Here is a 24,478-nt window from a genome sequence, read left to right on the forward strand (position 1 = left end):
GATTTTAACCTGATAATTTTAGATATTCACACAATTTTCAAGATATTCCAGGCTAAAACAAATGGAGAATATGAAGTAGACTGCTTAGGTAAATAGACTGCTTCTCTACATGCTTAGTCATTATTCCGTGTTAATATCAAACTGACCTCAGACTGTATAATGATTTACAGCCATAGTCATTTTCAAAGAGGTGCCTAGCATTAAAAAGGTATCTGCCTTTTTTAAATATCTGATTTTATTTATTTTCTTAATTTTATTCTACATATTTTTTGCTCTTTTCTTCTGCTTCCCATTTTAGTGCAACAATACATCCCGTATATTATCACGGTTTTTATTCCTATCCAAGAATAATATTGTGAAAATATTTCAGTAATGAGAAGGAAGGAGATTGGCAGTTGTCCCAAACTAAACAAGGAGCTTTTTTGGTTTAGGGCTGATAATCAGACATCAGGCCTAACTGCCATCCAGCATCTATTATCATGGTCCTGTTCTGCTACAAATAACTAGTATAGAGAAGTATGATAGACAGGACTTCACACCAGCTGTAGCTGCACCCATCGTTTGACTTTTTAGAAGGACATTTTTTATGCACCAATTTGCCCCCTCTCTGCATCAGTTTGTTTTGTAAATGTCTTTTATGTGAAGGACAACACAAAATTCCGGCACCAGGAGACAGTTCAGAATATAACATAAGAGCAATATGTACGGTCTGATTGCATGAAGTATTTACCTAGCATAGATCTGATTTAGTGTGATCCTTACTGAGTCAACAGAAAGCTTACAGCTGGATGAAGCTCTTGCCCTCTGTGGGGTATTTAGTTTGGGTTATTATCTCTATTCCCATCAATGGTTAAATCCTTTAATGAGTTTATAAACCCCTAGACTTTAATAGCTCAGATGTGTTTAGAATGTGTGTTTTCTACACATTGTAAGGGATGTATCCCCTCCCCTTCTGTCTGCACCCACAGATTGAATTTGCTGTTGCAGTACTGCAGCAGAATGTGCTGAAGTTTCTAGATTAAATGGATTCTGTGGAGTGGAGAGACATCTAGTGGTAAGCTCTGAAAATAAACTGAATGTTAGACTCCTCATATGATCAGTAAACATGACATTATTATCATTGTTAAATGATGAGTGAAAAGCAGAAAACACAAGTGCAAACGTTTCTTATTTAATAGATTTCTGTTTTCCCCTGTGGACACAAACGAAAATAAATATTGAAACCCATAAAAGTGGATTGCATAACGCGACACTGGTCGGTAAACAGCATCCACAGCGACAACACAGACGGAACATCTGTCACTTTGCAAACATCTGGAGTTCAGGAGGAGATAAAAACTGAAACACAAATCAAGAAACAGATAAAGGAACATGCTGGTCACATTTCAGTTTCTCCATCTAATGAAATGTAGTGATTCCAGTTTTCTGTTGTGATCATGAGCCAGCCAGGAAACAACAGATGGATGGATGGAAAGATACTTTATTCTTTTGAACTTCCCTTTGGAATCTATCTACCTATCCATCCATCCACCATCCATCCTTCATCCATCCATCCATCCATCCATCATCTATCCAACCATCCATCCATCCATCCATCCATCATCTATCCAACCATCCATCCATATATCCATCCATCCATCCATCCATCCATCCATCCATCATCTATCCAACCATCCATCCATCATCTATCCAACCATCCATCCATCCATCCATCCATCATCTATCCAACCATCCATCATCTATCCAACCATCCATCATCTATCCAACCATCTATCCAACCATCCATCCATCATCTATCCAACCATCCATCCATATATCCATCCATCCATCCATCCATCCATCCATCCATCCATCCATATATCCATATATCCTTATTTCATTTACTATCACTGTGTATCCGTAATAATGAAGGGGTTAATCATAAATCCTGTAGGACGGAAGCTTCAGGGTGACATATGAGAGGATGAACATGAAAACATTAAACACCAGATAGTGCCTGAGTCTGTGGAGCAGCTATGAAATCACTCTATTGCATACTAATGATGACTTTACTGTTTTTAGCTGGTATGTTGGATGCTTGTTGTCTGTAAAATGCTACAGTGTCTTCATTTAATAGAGCACTAAATGTCAAACACATGACAGTGCTTCTATTGGAACTGGTCTGAGAAGAGGAATGTTTAGAGTAATCACCTGTACTGAAGTAAATGTGCAGTTATGAAAGTAGAATTTTTAGTAAAAGGTTCGTCTACATCAGGAATCAGTGTTTATACAAAATTATAAAGTCTTTGTGCCCTCGTACTTTTTAAAAATGTGAAACACCGGCAACTAATGATTGTTTTCATCATCAAATAATGAACTCAGTCAACCCTCCTGTTGTCCTCATTTACAGGCACCAAATAATATCGTTTCCTTGTCTGAAAAAAATCCAAAAATTCTGGGAAACTTTTCAGGAATTTGCAAAACCTTCAGGAAGAAAATTCCAATACTTCCTTCAAATTTCCCTTAAAAGTTTTATTTTTAAAAAATCCCCAAAATGTGGCAAGAAAATTCTCATGAATATTTTCAAAAAATGAGTGAAAATCTTTAAAAAAATCCTAAAAATATCTAAAATGATTCCATATATATCAGTAAAACTTCTGATAATTTCTTTAAGAACATTCACATAAAAATAAACCAAAATCCAGTGAAATTTGCTGGATTTTGGTTGATTTTTATGTGAATGTTCTTCAAGAAACATTTTTAACATTTCTTTTTTTCACCAAAAAATGTTCAAAGATTTTCCAAAAATGTTGAAAATGCGGACATCACAAGTGTCACTGTGGAAATATATTTTTTCCCCCACATTTTCAAGCTTTGAAGCGAGTCATTTTGACCCGCAGGACGACAGGAGGGTTAATGGGTTGGTTGTCCTGGAAGACTAACGAAACCAAAAATCACTCAAACTGATAAATCATCTATTAAAATTGGAGATGAGCTTAATAGTTGACTTTCTTTGGAGCTCTCCTGTGTCTGATAAGCGTACACCGAGAGATAATGGGAAGATAAACTTAAAAGTGAGGTAAAGAAAACTCCTCATTGGTCCATTGATCATTATAAACCCGTCACACACCTATTGATTCTAATGACAGCCTCTCTTTGTAGAAGTCTAAATCAAACAGGAAAGCTTCAATAAGACGGACTCTTCCACAGTTACAGCTGCTACACCTGTGAGGAAAACACGACGACAGCGATAAACTACATCTTGTGGTTCAGTATAAATATAGCTGAGAGTTGTGAGCCCTCTGGTGTGAGTCTGGACGTCCACACACACAGTAGTAAACAAGTTCTTCACATCACACAACATGCACACGTTTGTCTTCTGAGCTGAAGAACTTCTGACAGTTTTTCGTGTTTGGTGTCGCTTTAAGCACCCGTTTAGTCGTACAGAAACCGTAACGTCCATGTGATGCGAGCTGTTTTCAGAGCATAGATCCTTTAGTCTCTGGACGGCAGCATCAGAATCCGTCCATCAGCTCAGACCGCTGAAGCAGCTCTTGTCTTGTCTTGAACGCAGGTGAAACCGAGCGTCTTAAGTCCGGGGGGGCAGCCAGCGTCCGAGGCCTTCAAAGAACCTCCGTACGTTCATGACGTAGAAGTCCACGTTGTGGGTGAAGTCGGTGCAGATGTTGGAGTAGGTGTCCACCAGGGTGCAGTAGAGGGCGGTGCCTCCAACGCTGATCACCACCGTCACCAGACACAGCAGCAGCAGGATGAGGCACGAGTCTCCACCCACCTCATCTACAAGTAAGACCAGCACACATTTATACACAAACATGGCGACAGGTTATCTAAGATCCTTTCTAGGAGCAGCTGAAATGACTCTACCAGTGCTCACTGGAACAGAAAGCCTGCTCCATGAGGGTTTACCTCTAAACTTTATGTTCTGTTGATGGTGGAACTTCAAGACTAGGGTTGGAGAGACGGGGGTCTGAGCTGAATACAACGACTGATGCAGAGCTTTGTCAGCCACCACTAATGCAAGATACAGATTAATCCATGATCATTTTCTTCACCAACTCTATAACACGCCACAGAGATCAGATAAATATAAACCTGAACTACCAGACGTGTTCTAGATGTGATACAGAGGAGGACTGCAGCTGGTCATGTATGAAACTAGTATTTTTTGGCGTGAACTTAGTGACATAAAGACAAAACTTGCAGGATGTTCCTTCCCATTGTACAGATTTACCCATTAAAGCACATTTTAACCCTGAAAACCCACTATTGCAGAAATACACCAGTTTTTCTGTCCTCCACCCTGTTGATGTAAAAACACTGGACGACTCTCCTGCTTTCTTAATTTCATCAGCACAGTAAAACACTGTTCACGGTGTCTGTACCTTGCTCGATGCCGTCGTCTGGCTCACTGAAGCGAACTTTGCGTTTGGAGTTCTGTTTGGTCACAGCAGTGCTGGGAGGAGGTAGACCATCCAACGAGGCTCTCCTCCTCTTCAGAATAGAGACCAAACCATCCGGGGAGGAGTTCTGAAAGAAAAAATGAGGACTCATCTTCTTATTTAACCTTCAGAACCACCAGGTTTCAGAGACATGTTATCTTTTTTTAAAATATACGAAAGACATTCGAGCTGGAAAGTGTAGAAACAGAAAGAATTAGGCTTTCAACTTTCCAACAATCAATCAATCGCTGCAGCAAAGTGAAAGAAATTCCAGCCAAAGACAGGGAGAACCTTGGCGATGAAGAGAGTTATGATCCCTGGATCTCAGGTGGGCGTTGTTCTGGAGGGTGGAGGAGGTTGGAGGTACTGATAGACCCTGATAGGTTCTGGTAGATGAGCAGAAGCCAGTACTGCATTACTATCATGAATGTCCACTGCAGTACGGAGCGTATGTGTGACCTGTTTACAATCTCTGAGCAGAAACACGCTCACATGCTCATACTACTGAAATAGATTAATGTCAAGCTGTCAGCCTCATCTGCTGCCATCATGTACAGGTCAGTTATTCTGTGAGGACAGTGGGTCAGTAGCAGGCTGATATATATACGGTTACATGCAGATCATGTTTCATGTTTATTCTGGTCTCTGTGGACATCTGGATTTTCTCTTGGTGAAAACGCAACACAGTAATGTCTACATTAGGTCAGTTTATCATGGTCCTCGTCCTCTGTTAGAGCATTTATTTCTCTCGATAATACAAAAATTAACGTCTGCATCACGCTAGAGGAAAACAGAGTCAGTAAAGTTGGTAGTATTAATCCTTTTGGGACCTTAAATGTTGAAAGTTGCATGTTAACTGTCCAAAACTGTATTTTAGGTGGATTTTGTAGTTTTTCCATTCACTTATAATTTACATAAAAGTGCTTCTATGAGACTGAGGAAGACATTTGCCAACTTCAGGCTTTGTCCTGAACATGTCTGTCTATGTTGAGAAGAATAAAGGTGCTAACTGGAACTAAAAATGGCTCTGCAGTGATGCTATTGAAAATTCATTTGTAGTTCCACAAAGAACCTTTAAGCAAGAAGTTTTTGATGAACATGTCTTCAAAGAAGTCCTAAAAGTGCCTCCAAGAATCCAAAAAAATGAAAGAATTTGAGCAAAAATAGGATTAACAAGGAGCTATTATGAAGATACACAGCAAAAATAAAACTGTTATTTATACGGTAAAGTTCCAGCAGCTGTGGTTTCCAGAACACTACCGTAAAGCTACAGTAAAACATTTACTTCATTTACGGTATAGAAATGTGTTGATACTGTTGATTTTAGGGTTAAAAATGTGCTTCCTGCAAAAAAAAAGGTTGAACCTTTAAAAAAATGTTTGTTTTACCAGAAAATTTACATGAAAATATCATAAAATAAAGCTTGTGTGACCTACAATAAATATTACAGCATTTTTCTATAATCAGCACAACAGTTAGTTATTTAATATTTATTCATTTAATATGTGTATTTTTAACAATGAGAAAATATGGGATGGATGGATGGATGAAGGATTGATGGATGGATGATGGATGGATGAAGGTTGGATGGATGGATGGATGGATGGATGATGGATGGATGGATGGATGGATGGATGGCTGAATGGATGGATGAAGGATGGATGGTGGATGGATGGATGGAGGATGGATGGTGGATGGATGGATGATCTGTTGCATTCCTACTTTGTCATATTCCACAGTAGATCTTTCTCAGTTCTCTTTAATTCTGGCCATGGTTGTGATGTTTCATAGAGGTGCAGGACTTTATATCACAGTGAAAACTGTGACAGGAGCAAAGAAACAGCCAGAAAGTGTCCAGGGTTCAGAGGGTTAATGTGTTCTCAGAGGACACAGTCTGGCCTTTTCACATATCACTCCATCAACACATCTATTGTAGCGGCTATAAGCTGCTGGTCGCTGTGTGACCCACTGAGGACTGAATGAGCAAAGAGCTGCACGACTACACGGTTCATTATGAAAGCTGCTCTACTGTGTTTCTGAATTAATCCTTGTTTTGTTCATTTTAGTCAAAAGTCCACCAGATGTGTGTAAGATTTGTTGACCACCCTCTGCTCATGAAGTAAAACCAAAAAACTCAAACTGTGCCTTTAGGTCAGTCTGTTGTCATGAACTATCCTTCCTGGAATGCATTCCTGCTCTGTGTTAACATTTCATTCCTAAAGATTGTTGCGTAATTATTCAGAGAATGGGAAAATTGCAGTCTGTAAAGTAGAAAAACTCCCAAACTCTTGTGAAATGCGATCCAACATTTGCAAGAAAATGAGCCCCACCCGGTTGAAGCTCCTCTGAATTACATAACATCCATGATCTTCATCCCATCAATGTGAGCCCTGAACCGATGTTTGGAAGAGCTCTGATTACATCCACACCTCCAGGAAGAACCAGGCCCCTTCAGCTCAGTGTTCAAACCACATGATGCTGGATAATCCCGCACATTTGGCAGGATAGACGTCCCTGGTGTGAGGCCACACCAGCGAACATGGGTGGAGGTTCACGATGATCTCACAGACAGGCCAAAGGGAGAATTCATGGGAGTGTCCGGACAACGGCAAAGAGCCGGTCAGGATGTGGAAGAAAATAGTTTCTGCAGGCGGAAAGTGTGTAGTGGAGAATGAAAACAGATGAGAGGAAGGAAGGTAGATGCATGCAGAAGATGATAGAGCAGGGGTGTCGAACTGATCTTAGTCCAGGTTCCACATTCAGTCCAATCTGAACTTCAGTGGACCAGACCAGTAAAATCACAGCATAATAACTTATAAATACCCACAACTCCTAATGGTTCCTTTGTCCGTCCATCCATCCATTCTCTATCCACCACTTTATCCTCACTAGGGTCATGGGGGGTGCTGGAGTCTATCCCAGCTGACTCAGGTGAAGGCAGGGGACACCCTGGACAGGTCACCAGTCTGTCACAAGGCTACATATACAGACACACAATCACACTCACATTCACACCTACGGACAATTTAGGATGATCAATTAGATGGTTCCTTTGTTTCAGTGCAAAATGGTACATTATGAAAATGTTCACGTTTAAGGAATTATCTTTTTCCAAAACATCATGAACAATCTGAAATTTATTAAGAAAAATAAGTTTAGTTTCATCAGCATTCATCCTCAGTTTATCATTTCCACATTACAACTTCCAGATCACAGAGTGTCTACAAAGGAACACAACATTTAGTCACCTGGACCTGAACCACAGAGGATTTACTTTATGATCAAAACGACAAAAACAAGATAAAATATTACAACAATGAGACAAAACAACTAAATAAATAAATAAATAAGACCAAAAATGCGAAACTATTACTTATTTAAACCGACAATTCAGGAAAAAGTTTGTTACCTTGCTGACATGTTTCGACAAACTTTTTCCTGAATTGTCGGTTTAATTACGTAATAGTTTCGTATAGCACATAACAACAAAAATGAACCTAATCCAACTAAGACCAAAAATGACAAAAGTCAGAAACACAACGAAAAAGTAGACAAACAGAAGCGAGACAAAAACAACACAAACGCTACACAAAACAATGACTAAAGCGAAACACAAAATGACAAAAACGAGACAAAAAATGACAAAAGCCTGAAACAAAACAACAGAAATGATTTAGAGAGCAACAAATAAAACAAAACACAAATGACACAAATAAGACAAAAAACACAAACGAGACAAAAATGAAACACAAAACGACAAAAGTCAGAGAATACAAAATAACCAGAAAAAACAAGACAAAATGTTACAAAAACGAGACACAAAACGACAAAAGAACAATCTAGTATTTTACTTTATGATCCAAACAACTTGTCATGGTCTAGAAATGATTTTAAATTGATAGTTTTACTAATTTACAATCTGCAGTTAATGTCTTCTCTGTAATTTTTACACTTTGAGGGCCGGATTGGACCCTCTGGAGGACCACTTTTGGACCACGGGCCTCATGTTGGACACCCCTGTGATGGATGGGTAGAGAGGAGAGAGGAAGGAAAGATGATGGAGCCACGATTTCTAAACCCCATCATGATTACATTGTGTTTGATATCTGCAGCTACAGATCATCGTTCATTCCATCTGTTCCTCCAGTAGAACCAGTCAGGTGTACATCCAGCTAACAGATTCTTACCTCCTCTGAGTGCGACAGTTTGGCCAGGTCCTTGTCTGAGGCCTGAGGGACTCCTGTGGGCCACTCCACCTTCACCTCCTCCTCCTCTGGAGTGTCCTCACAGTGCTCCTCCTCCTCCTCCACTTCCTGTCCTTCCTCATATGTCTCCTCCTCTCCTCCATCCTCATCCTCATGGCGGGTCTCTGAGTTCAGGCTTTGCTCTTTTTCTTCATCCAGGTTTGTTGTTTCAGGTTTGTTGGCTGGAATACAAAAGACATGAAGGTCACTGAGATGCATTGCTATTTCTGAAGCGTTGCTGGATGTGGAACTACTGATCCAGAGCCTCTGTGTACAGAAAGCTGTAGCTGAAGGTCGTCATTAAACAAACAACAGAACTTCTATCAGTTATTGGTCAGTCATCATTTTATCATCGTCTAAATAAAAAACTGCAGTGATGAATCTGAGAGTATTCTCTACTAAATATGGAATAGAAGAGGCTTGGAATGAAAAAGAGATGGAGGGATGGATGAACGGATGGATGGATGAACGGATGGATGGATGAACGGATAGACGGACGGATAAATGGATGGATGAACTATAGATGGATAGATGGATACATAGATGATAGATGGATAGACTATGGATGGATGGATGGATGGATGGACCATAGATGATAGATGGATGCATGGATGGATAGACTATGGCTGGATGGATGGACCATAGATGGAGGGATGGATGGATAATTTATTAATCCTGAGGCAAATTCAAGATAGATAAGAGACTGAAGATAAGAAAACTCATCCACCCCCACAGCTGTAGTTTTTGTGCTGTTCTACTTAGCAATGTTAGCATGCTATCATGGTAACTGTATTGCATCAGTATGTCAGTGTAAACATGTTAGCATGCAGCTAACATGTTAGCATGCAGCTAGTATGTAGCTGAAATCACAGTTGTGCTTCAGTTTGACCTGGCAGAGCTGCGAGCATGACTTGCGGTACTATTTCTGAACATTTTTACCTTTCTGTAGCGTCTCGTTCTTGGTCTGGAGGTCCTTCAGCATTGTGTTCAGCTTCTTCTGTAGAATGAAACATAACTTATCATGTCACAGATTGAGCAAAGGTTGAGCAAAGAAAGGACGGGAAGGTTCATTTATCTTACCGGATCCACGCTGATGGATGGTCTGAGTGATGCCACAGACAGATAGCGGCAGAGAGAAGACAACAGAGGTTAAGATACGCAGAACTTCTTAAAAGCCTGTTCTCCACATTTATCAGGCATCGGCTAAATCAAATCCACCTGCATCAGAGGACCGTGGGCAGCAGCCACATACCAACAGAGTCAAAGTTTAGGAGGAGACAGCAGCGTCTGGCATGCAGACGTTTGTCTGTGTCCAGAGGAAATTACTGTCCCACGGAAATGTGCCGGTGCCCTGTTAGAAATATAGATTTTCCTATTCATTCCTATATGAGCCTCTGTCTCCACTGTAGCCTCACGCTTTATCAATGTCTCGGCCTGGCTACGACTCCTGGACGTGTTTTAATGAGACACAAAGATAGCAGGAGATTAAAATTAAGCAAAACTGGAGCTAAGTGGTTTCTGTCTGACAGAGATGAAGGTAAATGAGATACTGAGAGCTGTATGTCTGACAGCTGAAGAAAACTCAGATTTAACCCTCGTATCGTCCTGCAGGTCAAAATGACCCGTTTTAAAGTTTAAAAAAGTGGAAAAAATAATATATATTCACAGTGAAACTTCTGATGTCCACATTTTAAACATTTTGGGGAAATCTTTGAACATTTTTTGGTGGAAAAAAGAAATGTTAAAAATGTTTCTTCAGAACATTCACAAAAAATCAACCAAAATTTTGTTGGATTTTGGTTGATTTTTTTTGTGAATGTTCTGAAAGAAAACAGAAGTTTTACTGATAAATATGGAATCATTTCAGATATTTTTAGGATTTTTTGGAAGATTTTTACTCATTTTTTGAAAATATTTACAAGAATTTTGTTGCCACATTTGAATTTTTTTAAATTAAACTTTTGAGGGAAAATTTGAAGGAATTATTGGAATTTTCTTCATGAAGTTTTTGCAAATGTTCAGAAATTTGGGGAATTTTTTGCTGAATTTTGGGATTTTTTTCAGACAAAGAAACAGTATTTTTTAGTGCCTGTAAGTGAGGACAACAGGAGGCTTACAGACATACAAAACGTGCATATTAATGACAGAGATGCTGAAACATGAAGAGAGTGTGCTGTGTGGACTACCTGAGGTGTGTTCTGCAGATCTGACTCAGTGTTTCCATGTGTTTCTGACTGATGGTATCCGGTCCGTCAGTAAAACTGTTCTCAGAGTCTTTCCTCTCCTTCAGCCGGCTCTCTGGAAGTTCACAGCACATAAATGAATTTAGGAGTTTGATTTCTGATCAGAAATGAAAGAAGAGTGAAGTTAATGCATGCAGTACCCCAGTTCTCCTGCAGGGCGGTGAGGTTGGACAGCAGACGTTGGTGGTAGAGCTTCTCCAGTTGTATGAACTGGATGGCCCACTGGTCTGAAGCATCACCAGTTAAAGACTCGACACATGCTGCTGCAGACTTCTGTAAAAACCAGCTGTATGACACTGAGCATGCAAACAGCTGAAGTAGAGAGGGAGAATAAAAATAATCCAACAAGATGCTAAAGAAAGAAGATTTTAAATCTAAACTCAACATTAGCTGATGTCAAAATAAACTCATAAAAGCAAAGCTGGGCTTGGATTTCCAGCTGGTGGCTCTGATGGTGCACAGATGCAGTTTTTAATAAACAATAACCCAAAAACTATGTAAATAAAACACCAGCTATTAAATAAAAAGCCTCTGCTGCTTCATAATTCAAAGATCGATTAGAAGGTTGAGTTCCTTAGAGCCGCTTTATTTGAGCTTCATTTTAAATAGGTTTAATCCAAATGAAGCAACAACATGTCCTTTATATGTTAAATCAGCCACGAGCTAAGATAAATCAGAAAGCAGTCTGTGGTCATTTTGGGAAAAAATGGACTAAAATGTTCCACACGAGGCAAAGCAACACAAGACATTTATCATTTATCTTTTTATATGATTCTATATGGTTTTTGATCACGTGTAAATAAATGAAACTTAAGACAAGAAAGAAATTAAGATTTAAAGATGGTTTTCAAAACAGCAAACGGTCACAATACACCAAGAACCGTTCTCATTAGGATTCAGTTTGAGCTTTTTCTCTCTTTGTCCTCTGCAGACCAGTGAGTTATTCTGTGGAGCATTTTAATTAAACTGCAGTTTATGTAGAAATGTTTGGGAACATGTTCAGTCTCTGCCTTTTTTCTGGTTAGCAGTGCAGCTCTAAACTAATAAATTAGATTTGGTTCTTTTGTTGTTTTTATAGACCAGGTGACTAAAACTAGTAGTTGGAAGTCATTTATTTGAGTATCATCCACCGCCCTCAGTCACTCCTTTGTGTTGATTTATCTTGTTTTTAAAACCTACTTCACATTAAAATCCATTCGGCTTTGGTGCAGCTGTGACCATCAGGCTGTATTTACTCCTGCTCGCTGCGTTTCTCTCTTCCTATACATGAAGAATTCTTTCTGTCTCCTTCTCCCCCGTCAAACACATGAACACAAACCATCCTTCCCTGTTGCAGCGAGGCAGCTGTTACCACGGCAACGGCACAAACAGCGCCAGAGGAAACTACTCGTGCAAGCCTTCAGAGCTTTGAGCCAAAGTATGGGGAACACCCAGAGGCTGAGAGGAACGAGCAGACGGAAAACAACAAGAAGCAGACAGATAAAGATGAGGCCTGACAGCCAGAGGAGCAGGGAAACAAACCTCTGACACTCTGATTTTCACTTTTAGGCTGCAGTTTAATATTAGTTTAGACACTGAGTTTAAACTCAAAATGTTCAGAGAAGAACCGACGGGCTGTTGGAGACGACTCAGACCTGCATCAGAAATGTGTCCAACTGGATCTACTTCCTCTCTTGTCATGCAAACACAGAGTACGACATTCATGAGCATGACATCAAGATGATTGTAGTTTTTTAGTCTTGCAGGCTGACTGCACCGCCTCAGGGCATGATGGGAAATGGCCGGCACTCATCTGATCGATTGATCTGATTGGTTTAGATGCTGAATGTGTTAGTCTGATTCTGAAGGTTTGTTCTGTTATTTTAGTCTGCTGTAGATCACACTCATTTATTTATTGAAGTATTTACTAAAATAAACTCCTTGTAAGTGGGACATGAGATTCCTAAAATAGCATCGGTACAGACTGTAGTCTGAGCGTCTGATCAGTAATGAAAGCTGCTGTCCTTCTTTCAACTGCATGCTAACGTTTATTAATCGTTTCAGATTATTTCTGTGTTTTCAGAGGAGCAGGTCTTTCTAATCTGATTCTAAAAGTATTACACAAACTGCAAAAGACTGCAGACAACAACTACCACCTGTTCTTTATCCAGTTCAAGCTTTAAGTTTAGCAGAGACTTTGACTTTATCAGAAGGCATGTCATGGACTGGCAGAAGTTCTGTGCTCTGATGAAAAAATCTGTATTTTTGTGTTTTCCTGAACAGTCTGAAGTCTTTTGGAAACCGACTGACTTCTAACTCCACCTCCTGCTGCTCTCATCCTCCTTCCATCCATCTCAAACCAGCCGTACAACGTGTAAATCCATAAATCTGCTCCAGCAAAGGTAAACCCTGTTTCCACCAGTGAGCTTACATTTTCTACTTTACCATCACATGTCCCAGTGTGTCTGAGTCACGACTCTGCTGGAAAATACTGCTGACTAAATGTCACTGTGAATTAAAGACGATGAAGGATACAGTCCTCTTTGAGCGAGTAGGCCTCTGCAATCTGAAAGGAAAACAGAATGGATGAAACAGGAGGTACCTCTACAAGCAGAACATGTAATCAGACTCTCCTTAGAGTGTTCAACGACGTGTTTGAAATTCACCACATTCCTTCAGAGATGAGGATCACATGCTGGGAACCAGAACCACGCACAGAACCTGAGAGAGCCAGAGTCACATGCAGCTACTTATGTCTCTGAGGGCTTTTTACATCCACACGCTGTAATCTCCATCCCAGCACCAGCAGACTGCATCATTCAGTACGTTTAGAAATGCAAAGTTTAGCTCCTTATAGGTTATTCTGTAATGCCATGATGGGCTGCAGCTATAGATTATTTTCATTACATAACACAGGGTTACAGACATCACAGCAATACACATCAGAATTTTCATTTCCCAGAGCAGAAAGATGCTTTTTATCGAGTTTTATTAGTTCCAGATTCCAAGATATTAAATTTACTGTCATCTACAGAACCGGTCAGAAGTTTAGGGTCTCTCTGAAACGTCCTTATTTTTGAAAGAAAAGCTTTTTTTTTAAGAAATCAGAAATCCATTCATTTTCCACCAATCTTAAATTTAGAGCCACTCTGACTAATATAGAGCAACTTGAGTTAATGTACACTACTGTTCAAAAGCTTGAATATTTTCGTTATCTCATATATTAATGAACAGATTTTTCATGGAGGGGCCTTTGAGATGTGAAAAGGATCCTTTCCTTTCCTTGGAGTAAAACAGAAATACGTTATTCACACACTTGTCTTCATCTTTTTCAGCAGCATTTGTCAACTTAGCATGATCTAAACTGCTGCTGTTGGTTGAAAAACGCCTGCGACTGTTCTGGTTGATGCCTAAAACACTTTTTAAATCAGCTACTGGATGTTTTAAACAAACTACGAGGAACCGTTAATGGAAATTTTATCAGGTTATCTATCAAATCAAACTGAGTCTTCTTCTTACACATGTTCCTGGTCATTTTAAAGAGAGAGGATTAGAAAAAAATGTATTAGTTCTTCATTTTTTAGCTATATGACTTAGATCCCTGGTTGTGTTCGACATCCTTACTGGTGGAAAAGAAATCCACAGACTGAATATTTCAGTTATTCCACAAAATAGTGGACAGAGATTGTGTCGAAGGGCCCTTTAAGAAATGAAAAAAGTCCGTTTTTCCGTCCTTTGCAGACAGAAATGCATCGCTCACAGCTGTCTTGCTTCTTTTTTTAGTAATATTTTGCAAGTTTAAGTGCTGGTGTTGGTTGAAAACTTGACATTACTGTTCTGTTGATGCTGAACAGAGGTTGTGTAAAAACATCTACAGTCTAATCTACTACTAAAAGGAACCAAAAAAGGATTTTTTTTCAGGTGTGTTTGACTTTCTAGGTGTATTCTGCATTAATTACAGTCAGAAATCCCCATAACAGGCTGACGTTTAAATCCACACCAAAGCCTACGGACACTTTTCTGCTGCTCTGTTTTGTTTCGTTTCTTCCTCTTCATTTTCCTCACTTATTCTGTCGGATATCTTTCAGACATCAGAAGTTTTCTTCGCTGGTCGGAGCAACTGTGACCGAATACGGAGAGGATGGAAGACGCTGATCCTGTTTCTGCTCCAAGTAGGTGTCATGTAGTTAGATGTAGCATCACTCACTCCATTTGTCAAAGGAAAACTCTAAAAAATGAGTCTGAAAGCTTCCAAGAACATACAGCTGCTTTCTGTGATTAGTGCAGCAGAGCAAAGTAAAGTACAAACTGCTCAATGCAACAGCTGAGACAAATGAGTCATAGTGTTAGAAAACAGAGGTTTAGGTGGTAAATCAAACCACAGCTGCAGTGGTCCAGACCCAGACTGTACTCGCCTCTAATCAGCATGTCTGTTCAACACCACAGTAATCTACAGCAGAAGGTTCCCTGTTCACATCCCTGCACCTGCTATATAATGCTCCTTTTCTGCTTCAGCATCTTCTTGAACAGCTTTTAAAACATAACCAGGTCATATCTCGGTACATGTGCTCGTCTAGAAAGCTATTCTGATGCGTTCTGGAAACACCAGCTTTCTTATTTTTGTCTCAGAGAACGACTGCCACACGAACACGTATCGATGCAAACACACCCACACACAGCCTCTCCGTCAGACTAAAGAAAGACTCGCTGTATTCCCAGTGGGTTCTGGAGAAAACACACACCTGGTGCAGAGAGTGTGGCAGCAGTGTGTAGTCGCTGTTTTCTCCCAGGGTCTGCAGCGATGCCAGCAGCTCCGGACTGAGACCTGGCAAAGCATCTCTGGAGACGCTCCCTGGAAACATCCGACACAAACAGATGCTAGAATCACACACATCTGACTATTAATGCTCCAGAAAACTGCAGAGAATTCAGTCACAGAAATGCAAAATACTCTTTATTTTCTTTAATCCTCCCTCCTCCAAAAATATTGTTTCCTTAGCTGCAAAGAAAATCCAAAAATTCAGCCAAAAATTCCCCAAATTTCTGAAAATTTGCGAAACCTTCAGCAAGAAAACTCCAAAAAATTCTGTAAAAGTTTCCCTTAAAGGTTTATTTAAAAAAAAAAAAAAATTGGCAAGAAAATTCTTGTAAATATTTTCAAAAAATGAGTAAAAATCTTCCAAAAAAATCAGAAAAGTATCTAAAGTGATTCCATATATATCAGTTCAACTTCTGATATTTTCTTTAAGAACATTCACATAAATAATCAAAAATTTTGCTGGATTTTGTTTGATTTTTATGTGAATGTTCTTAAAAAAAACATTTTTTGAGCATTTCTTTTTTCCACCAAAAAATGCTCAAACATTTAAAAAATGTTGAAAATGTGGACATCAGAAGTTTTACTGTGAAAATATTTTTTCCCCACATTTTCAAACTTTAAATCTGAAAAACCTTCGGGAAGAAAATTCCAATAATTCCTTAAATGTTTCCCTTGTAAATATATATATATATTTAAAAATGAGTAAAAATCTTCCAAAAAAAATGCTAAAATTATCTAAAATGATTACATGTATATCAATAAAACTTCAAATGTTTTCTTTAAGGACATCCACATAGAAATCAACCAGAATCCAGTGCTTGATTTGGATCCAGAAGTCCACCTTGACTTCTAGCTGCTCCTAATATCTCAGATTTTTCTCATGCAACCATTTTAACGATATTTAAGCTCCGTGTCCACCTGATGCATCCCAGTCATCGTCTGTGATTGTCTGTCTTCTCCTTCTGTGGTGTCTTGCTTCATCACTTTTCTGTGTCATACGTAGCATGTAGTACAGTGTTAGCCCTCGATGTGTTTGTCTATATAGTAAGTCCTGGGTGTGACGTTAAACTGAACCCGGTGATGAGGCTCACCTAGAACAACCCCTTAACTGTCATTGTTCTCAGGTCCACCCTGATCTGGAGTGGTAGGACCTGAAAGGATGCCATCTAAGGCTTAAATAACTCTGTCTATGGGTACATAGACAGCAGAAGGCAAACCACTGCTGTCTGATGCCAAGAAAAACATTCTTTTTTTTTACTTTAAATAAACATGTATGCAGATATATCCCACGGACTTCAAAGATCCCTCAGTTATAGATTGACCTGGACTAGTTTTGAGTTGTTCTCAACAAGTTTTATGTCAACTTGGATCTTTTATCATCATTTTGGATCTTTTTTTTGCCTTTGAGATAATTTTCGAGTCATTTCAGACAAATTTCATGTCATTCTGGACTAATTTTCTGTAATTATGGATCATTTTCAAGTCATTTTGGACGGGTCAATGTGTAATTGCCTGACTTTCTGTATCATAGTTGACAATTTAGTGATGTCCAAGTATTTTTTTATTAATAAGTGATTGTTTCCATAATAAAAAATAATGGCATTTGAACAGACATGATCATAATGAACATGAAAAAGTCAGCAGTCCCTCAGTTATATATTGACCCATTAGAGTGGTCCCAGTGTTGTCCTGTAGCTCTCAGAAATAAAGCAGAAAAGCATTTTTCTCTAAATCCTCAACCGTTTCTTTACACGGCGCATAAAAACGTCCTACTGCAGCACAGACTGAGTCTTTTGGCTACAAAAAGAAACTGTAAATAAATAAATAAAGCAAATCGCTGAATTTCAGAGTCACGGTTTGGTTTTCGTGGTTCCGGTGCAGTGAATGTGAGTCAGTGTGTGTTTTTAAAAGGTGTGTGGGTGTCATCTGCAGATATGGGACATGCTAAAGCCCACTGACAGACTCAGCAGGTCGCCATCAGCCTGACAATTAGCCACGATTAGCTGTAGCTGCACGGTGCTGCTCTGACGTAACGCCGCTGTCAGCTCCAGCTGCACACAAACAGCTTCCTTAGAGCTCAGTATCATCCTCATCATCTTAAGCGCTGCTTTTTCCGGCAAAGCATTAGAGTTAGGAAGCGGTGGTTTTAGATGGATGATAGGCTTGGAGTTGCTTTCAGTCAGAACACAATCTGTTCTGACTCCACTGCTCTGTGTCTCTGCTGGGCTCTGAGATTAACAAAGTCAGCCGAGGGTTCTTTAAAGCAGATAAAACTGCCTTTATTAAATCAGTGGTACAGTTTTAGTGTTACCACCCACATCAGCCGGATTTCTGTTCATCATGATCATGTCTTTACAAATTCCATCATTATTTATTATGAAAACAAACAATAAAAAATGACTGGATATCACTAAAATGTCAACTATGATACAAAAAGTCCAAAAATTACAGACTGACCCGTCCAGAATGACATGAAAATGATCCATAATTATGGAAAATGAGTCCAGAATGACATGAAATTTGTCCTAAATGACACAGAAATGATCCCAAAGACACAAAAATGATCTAAAAAGAAAGAAAAGATCCAAGCTGACATAAAACTTGTCAAACGACAAAAAATTGTAGAAAATGACTCAAAACTAGTCCAGGTCAGTCTATAACTGAGGGACTTTTGAAGTCTATGGGATATATCTGCGTACATTTTTATTAAAAGTAAACAGACTAATGCTTATATGTTCATTAGGATCATGTCTTTATAAATTCCATCATTATTTATTACGGAAACAAACACATTAATAAAAGAAATGACTGGATATCACTAAAATGTCGACTAAATAACCGTTCCTGAGGTTTACTTTCTATAAACACACATCATTTGAATAAATTGAACCAAACTGAGGAGTATTTACCTGTGGCGCTGTCGATGAACAGCCCTTCTTCTGTCTGAGTCGCTCCGGGTTCAGGACCTTTAGGCGAGCTGCTGTTTTTATTTCCCATCACTTCAGTCACTGCAGCCGTTTTCTCCTCCAGGTTCTCAGAGACCCTCCACAGGGTCACTGCTGGCTCTCTTCTTTCTTCTACAGGAACTCAGTGGAAAAACATTAATTGCCTCTGACCTTTATCACAGCGCTTCCTTTTAGGAGAGATAAGTAAATCACTTGGGAAAGTTTGTGCTGCTTTGAGCTCCAGAAAAGACTGAGTGAGTCCTCAGCAGAGCACGTGATTTAATCCTCCATGGCTTCTCCTGGGTGGCCGTCTGAGACGTCCACCACGGTCTGTGAAGACAGGCCTGCTGAGGATGTAGTTCCAGCTCCGTCCTCCAGTCCTCTACCGGTTATTGTGCCTCTTTTGCTTCCCTCTTAGACACTGGATTCAGTGCAGCCTCCCGTCCTCGTTTCCGGAAAGCTGTCAAGAAAATGAAGCAGATTTATTTAAAGAGAACATAACGTATTCTCCGCTAAGGCAGGATGTTCTGAGAAGCAGCAGAGAGAGAAAAACAAGAGGGTGGGATGCAAAGAAAAGGAGCATTGCTGGTTAAATGGCAGTTATGTCACCGACTAAATGGGATGTCTTTGTGTGGAAACCATGACTGCCAGCTGAGGCACGGCAGAGTGCTCCGTCTGAACGACTGCTCGGTTCAGAACAGTTCTAAAAAAAAAAAGGCAAGCAAAAAGCTTCTGAATTTTGCTGACTGTACCAGAGAATATCTTACAAAATATTTTAGTGAGTTATGAATATTTGGAGCAACTGTACAGTGATCAGTGGTTAGTTCTGTCACCTCACAGCTAGAAGATCCCTGGTTCTCATCCTGGTCTTCCTGCAGGGAGTCTCCATGTTCTCCTGTACATGTGAGGCTTTTCTCCAGGTTCTCCGGCTTCCTCCCACAGTCCACAAACATGCTGAGGTTAACTGGTGATTCTAAACTGTCTGTAGGTGTGAATGTGTGTGTGATTGTTTGTCTCTGTGTGTAGCCCTGTGACAGACTGTTACCTGTCCAGATGAACCTGTGGTAGACTGTTACCTGTCCAGGTGTCTCCTGCCTTCACCTTCAGTCAGCTGGGATAGACTCCACCCCCCATGACCCTGATGAGGATTATCACCATAGCTGTTTCCATTTGCTGCACACGCTCAGACTGGACAGACCAGGTCCACCATCTCCTCCTCAACCCAAACCTTCATCCTCTCCAGCTCTGGACGTCCATCAGTCCCCCCTCACCTCCCTCCTCCTCCTCTCTGTTAACATGCTGCTGGCACTGATTAATCTCCTATTTAGGATCAATAAAGTATAGATTCTGTTCTCTGCTGTGGAACCTTAACCATGCAGAAGTTTAAAACTCAAGACACCTCATCACATGACATACAGTGGGTTAAAGGTACAGAAGGTCCATTTCCAGGCCTCCAGCTGATGTTTTATCCAGGTGAACAGTGACGGACAGGCTGGGATTCAGTGTTTAACCTAAAGGCTTTTCACAGCAGCTTCACCAGAGTCCACCTGTTACTGTTGACATGATGAGGATGGATGACCTTCAGCAGATCCAGCAGCTCTGACCTCTATCCAGGCCCGTCACCATCTTTACCATCCAGAGAAACACACACTGCTGTCCAGGCTTGGAGTGTTTTCCTTCCATTACAGTCTGAGATTTCCCCAGTTTAACTCACCATCTCCTCTCCAAGCCTGAAAACCGTTCCTTCATGTCTCCGTGGAGCTGCAGATAAATCTATTTCCACCTCATGGAACTCACATCTTCAGCCTGAGCGGTCTGAGGGCATGAAAGCCGTGTGGCGCTACGAGTTCACGCTGCATGTTAGCCGTCATGTGAGCGATTCAGCAACATGGAATGTGACACAAAGAACAAACGCCAGGAGCAGCGACTGACTCAGAAAAAAGGATGGAGATGGAAATCTGTGTGAACTAAAGCATGCTGGGTCTTTTCTGTGCATCTCTGAGCTTTTTACTAAATCAGTACCTGAGCGTGAATTTGAAGAGAAGAAATAACAAAACAACTGAATTTTAAACACTTTCATGTGGGCTATTCAAGATCAAGTGAAATGCATTTTCACAGTGAAAATTTCCACATTTTCAACAATTTTGGGAACATTTTTGAACATTTTTGGTGGAAAAAAGAAATGTTCAAAGTTATGAAGCTTCTATGATTTATAATTGATATTATAAATTATTTACCATTTTATCACTAGATATTATAAATTATTTAACATTTTTCTATGAATTTCATTTGGTGTTATCTGTAATTTAAGAAAACAGGGAAAATCTGTAAAATAATTAGAAGAACTAAAAAAATTATTTACTAATTTAAAGTGTTTAATATACAGAATTTTTCTGTCAAATAGCTGCAAAATATGTTAAAAAAATCTTTTTGCTGATTTAAATACAGTGACAATTTTATGGTCAAATGTTGTGAAAGAATAAATCACAATTTGTAAAAAATATCTATTTTTAATGTGGACATTATGTAGAGTTTGGACTTATTTTTGTCATAATTTTTCCCTTGATTTTCAGTAGATATCATCTGTAGTTTAAAAAACAAACAAACTGGAAAATGTGTAAAATAATTAGAAGAACTAAAAAATATTTGCCACTTTTTTGTCTGATTTTTACTAGATATCACTAGGTATTATAAATTATCTACATTTTCTTCTATGATTTTCAGTAGATATTATCACTAGATATAAATTATCTAAATTATTGGTAAATTACTTACCATTTTTCCCATTATTTTTTTAACTAGATATTATAAATTATTTACCATATTATCACTGGATTTTATAAATTATTTACCACTTTTTCTGTGATTTCACTAGAAATTATCAGTAATTTAACAAAACAGGGAAAATCTGTAAAACACCAAAAAATCGTTAAAAACTGGTCTTTTCTCTTTCTTTCTTTTTTACAGTGTATGTATCCGTTTATCACTGCTGTGTTTATTTTTTTTCCTGTTTCGTGGGTTAATTAATTCGTGTTTTTTTTTTTTCTGGCCCACATGCGGGTGTTTGACGTGTGCGTGAACGTGCACGTGTCACTGACGCTTGGCTTCGTGCAAACCGAAACCTGGAGCTCATTAAACGTTAGATTTGTCTGCCTGCATCACGTTTCCAGCAGTTCTTTCTCGGTTTCATCCCACATCTCGTGCACGTTAAAACACTCTGAGCTTTAAAACCGAAGCGCAGAGGACAGATCATCGAGTTTAGAGCGATTTATCTCCTCAGCCTCTCAGGTTAGGAGCGATTTAAAGGACTGTCAGTGGATAAAAACACCACAGCAGACTGGACTTGGTGTTTTTTATCCACTGACAGTCCTTTAAACCGCTCCGATCATCACTAACCTGCAGTTAAAGCAGGAGAACGAGCAGTTTGCTGAGAGTTAATGTGATCAGGATGGATGGATGAAGGTTGGTTTACTCACAGCTGGATGAGGCTTCAGTCTCCAAACAGCGTCTCGGTGTTCCGTCCTAAACCTCACTCCGTCCTCCGTTTCTCCTCTCTCTCATGCTGCTTGTTTACGGTCCAATCCGGGGATTTTCCTGCTTCTCTCTCATCGCTAAAAAAAAAAAAAACTGGAAAAAAGACAGCCTCCTCTGTTCGTCCATCCCTGCTTATTTCTTCCTGTCTGTCCTCGCAGCTCTCTGGTCTTGGCTGCCATCTCCTGGCAGATGTGAGCCCTGGATGCTGCTGTTATGTAAGAGCAGATAAACGGTCATATGATGCAGGCTAAGCTGATAGACTGAGCACAGGATTACAGGAAATAGTCGAATAATAAAGAAATAAATGCACATCTTCTCTAGGTTGAGTTGAGGCTCTTATATAAGCAGAACAATCAGCAGATGAGATGCATTCCCTAAAATATCACTCTGTGTTGCTCAGATGTTTGAAGTGAAGATTTTATCTCCATTTACATGTTTTATAAATGAGTGTTTATGATACACAAAGAAAAAGATGAAACTTTATGAATCTCTAGTAAAAATTTCCCTGGAAAATTATGAAGAAATGCATACAATAAAGATGTTGTGATTCATGTTTCTCTGCATCCCCCAAACTATCTCAATGTGCTCCAAGTTTGATCAGATATCAGTAAATTAGAGGAGACTAGAGGCTTCTCTGTGCTCATCAGGGGTGTCCAACATGAGGCCCGTGGTCCAAAAGTGGTCCTCCAGAGGGTCCAATCCGGCCCTCAAAGTGTAAAAATTACAGAGAAGACATTAACTGCAGATTGTAAATTAGTAAAACTATAAATTTAAAATCATTTCAAGACCATGACAAGTTGTTTGGATCAGAAAGTAAAATGCTAGATTGTTCTTTTGTGTCTCATTTTTGTAATATTTTGTCTTGTTTTTGTTGTTTTTGGTCTTTTTTGGTGTACTTTTTCAGTTGTCCATTTTTCTTACCACTTTGTAACTTTGTCTCTAATTTTTTGTCTCTTTTTTGTTGTGTTTCGTGTCATTTATCTCGTGTTTTTGACATTTTTTGTTTCCTTTTTGCCTCGCTTGTGCTTTTTTGTCTAATTTTTGTCACTTTGTGTTTTGCTTTATTTGTGGATTTGTGCAGTGTTTGTGTTGTTTTGTGTTTATTTTTGCCTTGCTTGTCTACTTTTTGTCACTTTGTAACTTTTGTATAATTTTTTGTCTTGTTTCATGTCATGCGTGTCAATTTTTGCAATATTTTGTCCTGTTTTTGTTGTTTTTTGTCTTGTTTTTGTCTGACTTTTGTCATTTTGATCCTCCAGTAAATCCTGTGTGGTTCAGCTCCAGGTGACTAAATGTTGTGTTCCTTTGTAGACACTCTGTGATCTAGAAGTTGTAATGAGGAAATGATAAACTGAGGATGGATGTTGGTGAAATAGAACTTGTTTGTCTTCATAAATTTCCGGTTGTTCATGATGTTTAGTAAAAAGATAATTCCTTAAATGTGAACATTTTCAGAATGTATTTTTTTGCACTAAAAAGAACCATTAGGAGTTGTGGTTATTTATAGACTGTTCTGCTGTGGTTTTACTGGTTTTACTGGTCCGGATCACTGGAGATCAGACTGGACTGAATGTGGGACCTGGACTAAGATGAGTCTGACTCTCCTGATCTGTGGCATCTAGTAAAAAATGCCCCTGATGTGTTCCAACCCATGGTTTGCTTGTGAGACGTTTAGGAGACGTTCTGTAAAATGTAGCTTCAGAAAACAGGCTGGTTTTCCCTCTAACCTCTGAACTGCATCAGTCTCTGCATGAACATCAGTAGCACTGCTCCACCCACAACCACAATTAATCCTCATCTGGTAGGAGACGCTGAGATCTGATAAAACAGCTTTACCCGCTTTACGTAGCATTTATTGCATTTGTGTCAACTGGAAACAAAGGGAACACTTCAGATGTTTCATTCTGTGTTAAAATGTGCTGCAAAATGTTTCTGGGTTCACCTAAGTGAAAGAAAAAGCGTTAGTGTGGATGTCTGTTGTTATTCCGATGCTGCAGATTCACATATAAATGTGCTGCTTTTCCAATGTGCACGTTCACTGAACAAAACAGGAAAACTGCTTCTAACTACTGATGGACCAGGATCTTCCCTACTTTACATTTCCTGTTTAGAAACGGCACAAATTGTATTTTCTGTAATTGCAATCATTAATTTATCCCTAATTTCTGTTTGTGTATCAAAGCTGAGTGTTTAGAAGATTCAGGAAGTGGAACCCTGCAGTCTGACAGAACCGGTTCCTCACGATTTGTTTTCTGAAGCTGCCATCAGTCTGCTG

General features: G+C 39.4%; 1 protein-coding gene across 1 annotated transcript; it reads right to left on the minus strand.

Moving 5' to 3' along the window:
- Positions 1-1,155: 1,155 nt before the first annotated feature.
- Positions 1,156-22,386, minus strand: cnstb (consortin, connexin sorting protein b). The gene is made up of 11 exons (XM_022204851.2): positions 22,146-22,386; positions 18,634-19,129; positions 15,648-15,757; positions 13,441-13,471; positions 11,067-11,153; positions 10,870-10,981; positions 9,764-9,785; positions 9,623-9,680; positions 8,627-8,865; positions 4,383-4,527; positions 1,156-3,777 (listed from the first exon to the last, which is right to left on the minus strand). The coding sequence occupies exons 2-11, from the start codon at positions 18,719-18,721 to the stop codon at positions 3,569-3,571; spliced, it is 1,101 nt and encodes a 366-aa protein (XP_022060543.2). The 5' UTR covers positions 18,722-19,129; positions 22,146-22,386; the 3' UTR covers positions 1,156-3,568.
- Between the last annotated feature and the right edge of the window lie 2,092 nt (positions 22,387-24,478).

The sequence above is a fragment of the Acanthochromis polyacanthus genome, chromosome 16 (genome assembly GCF_021347895.1).
Source record: "Acanthochromis polyacanthus isolate Apoly-LR-REF ecotype Palm Island chromosome 16, KAUST_Apoly_ChrSc, whole genome shotgun sequence".
Lineage (NCBI taxonomy): Eukaryota > Metazoa > Chordata > Actinopteri > Pomacentridae > Acanthochromis > Acanthochromis polyacanthus.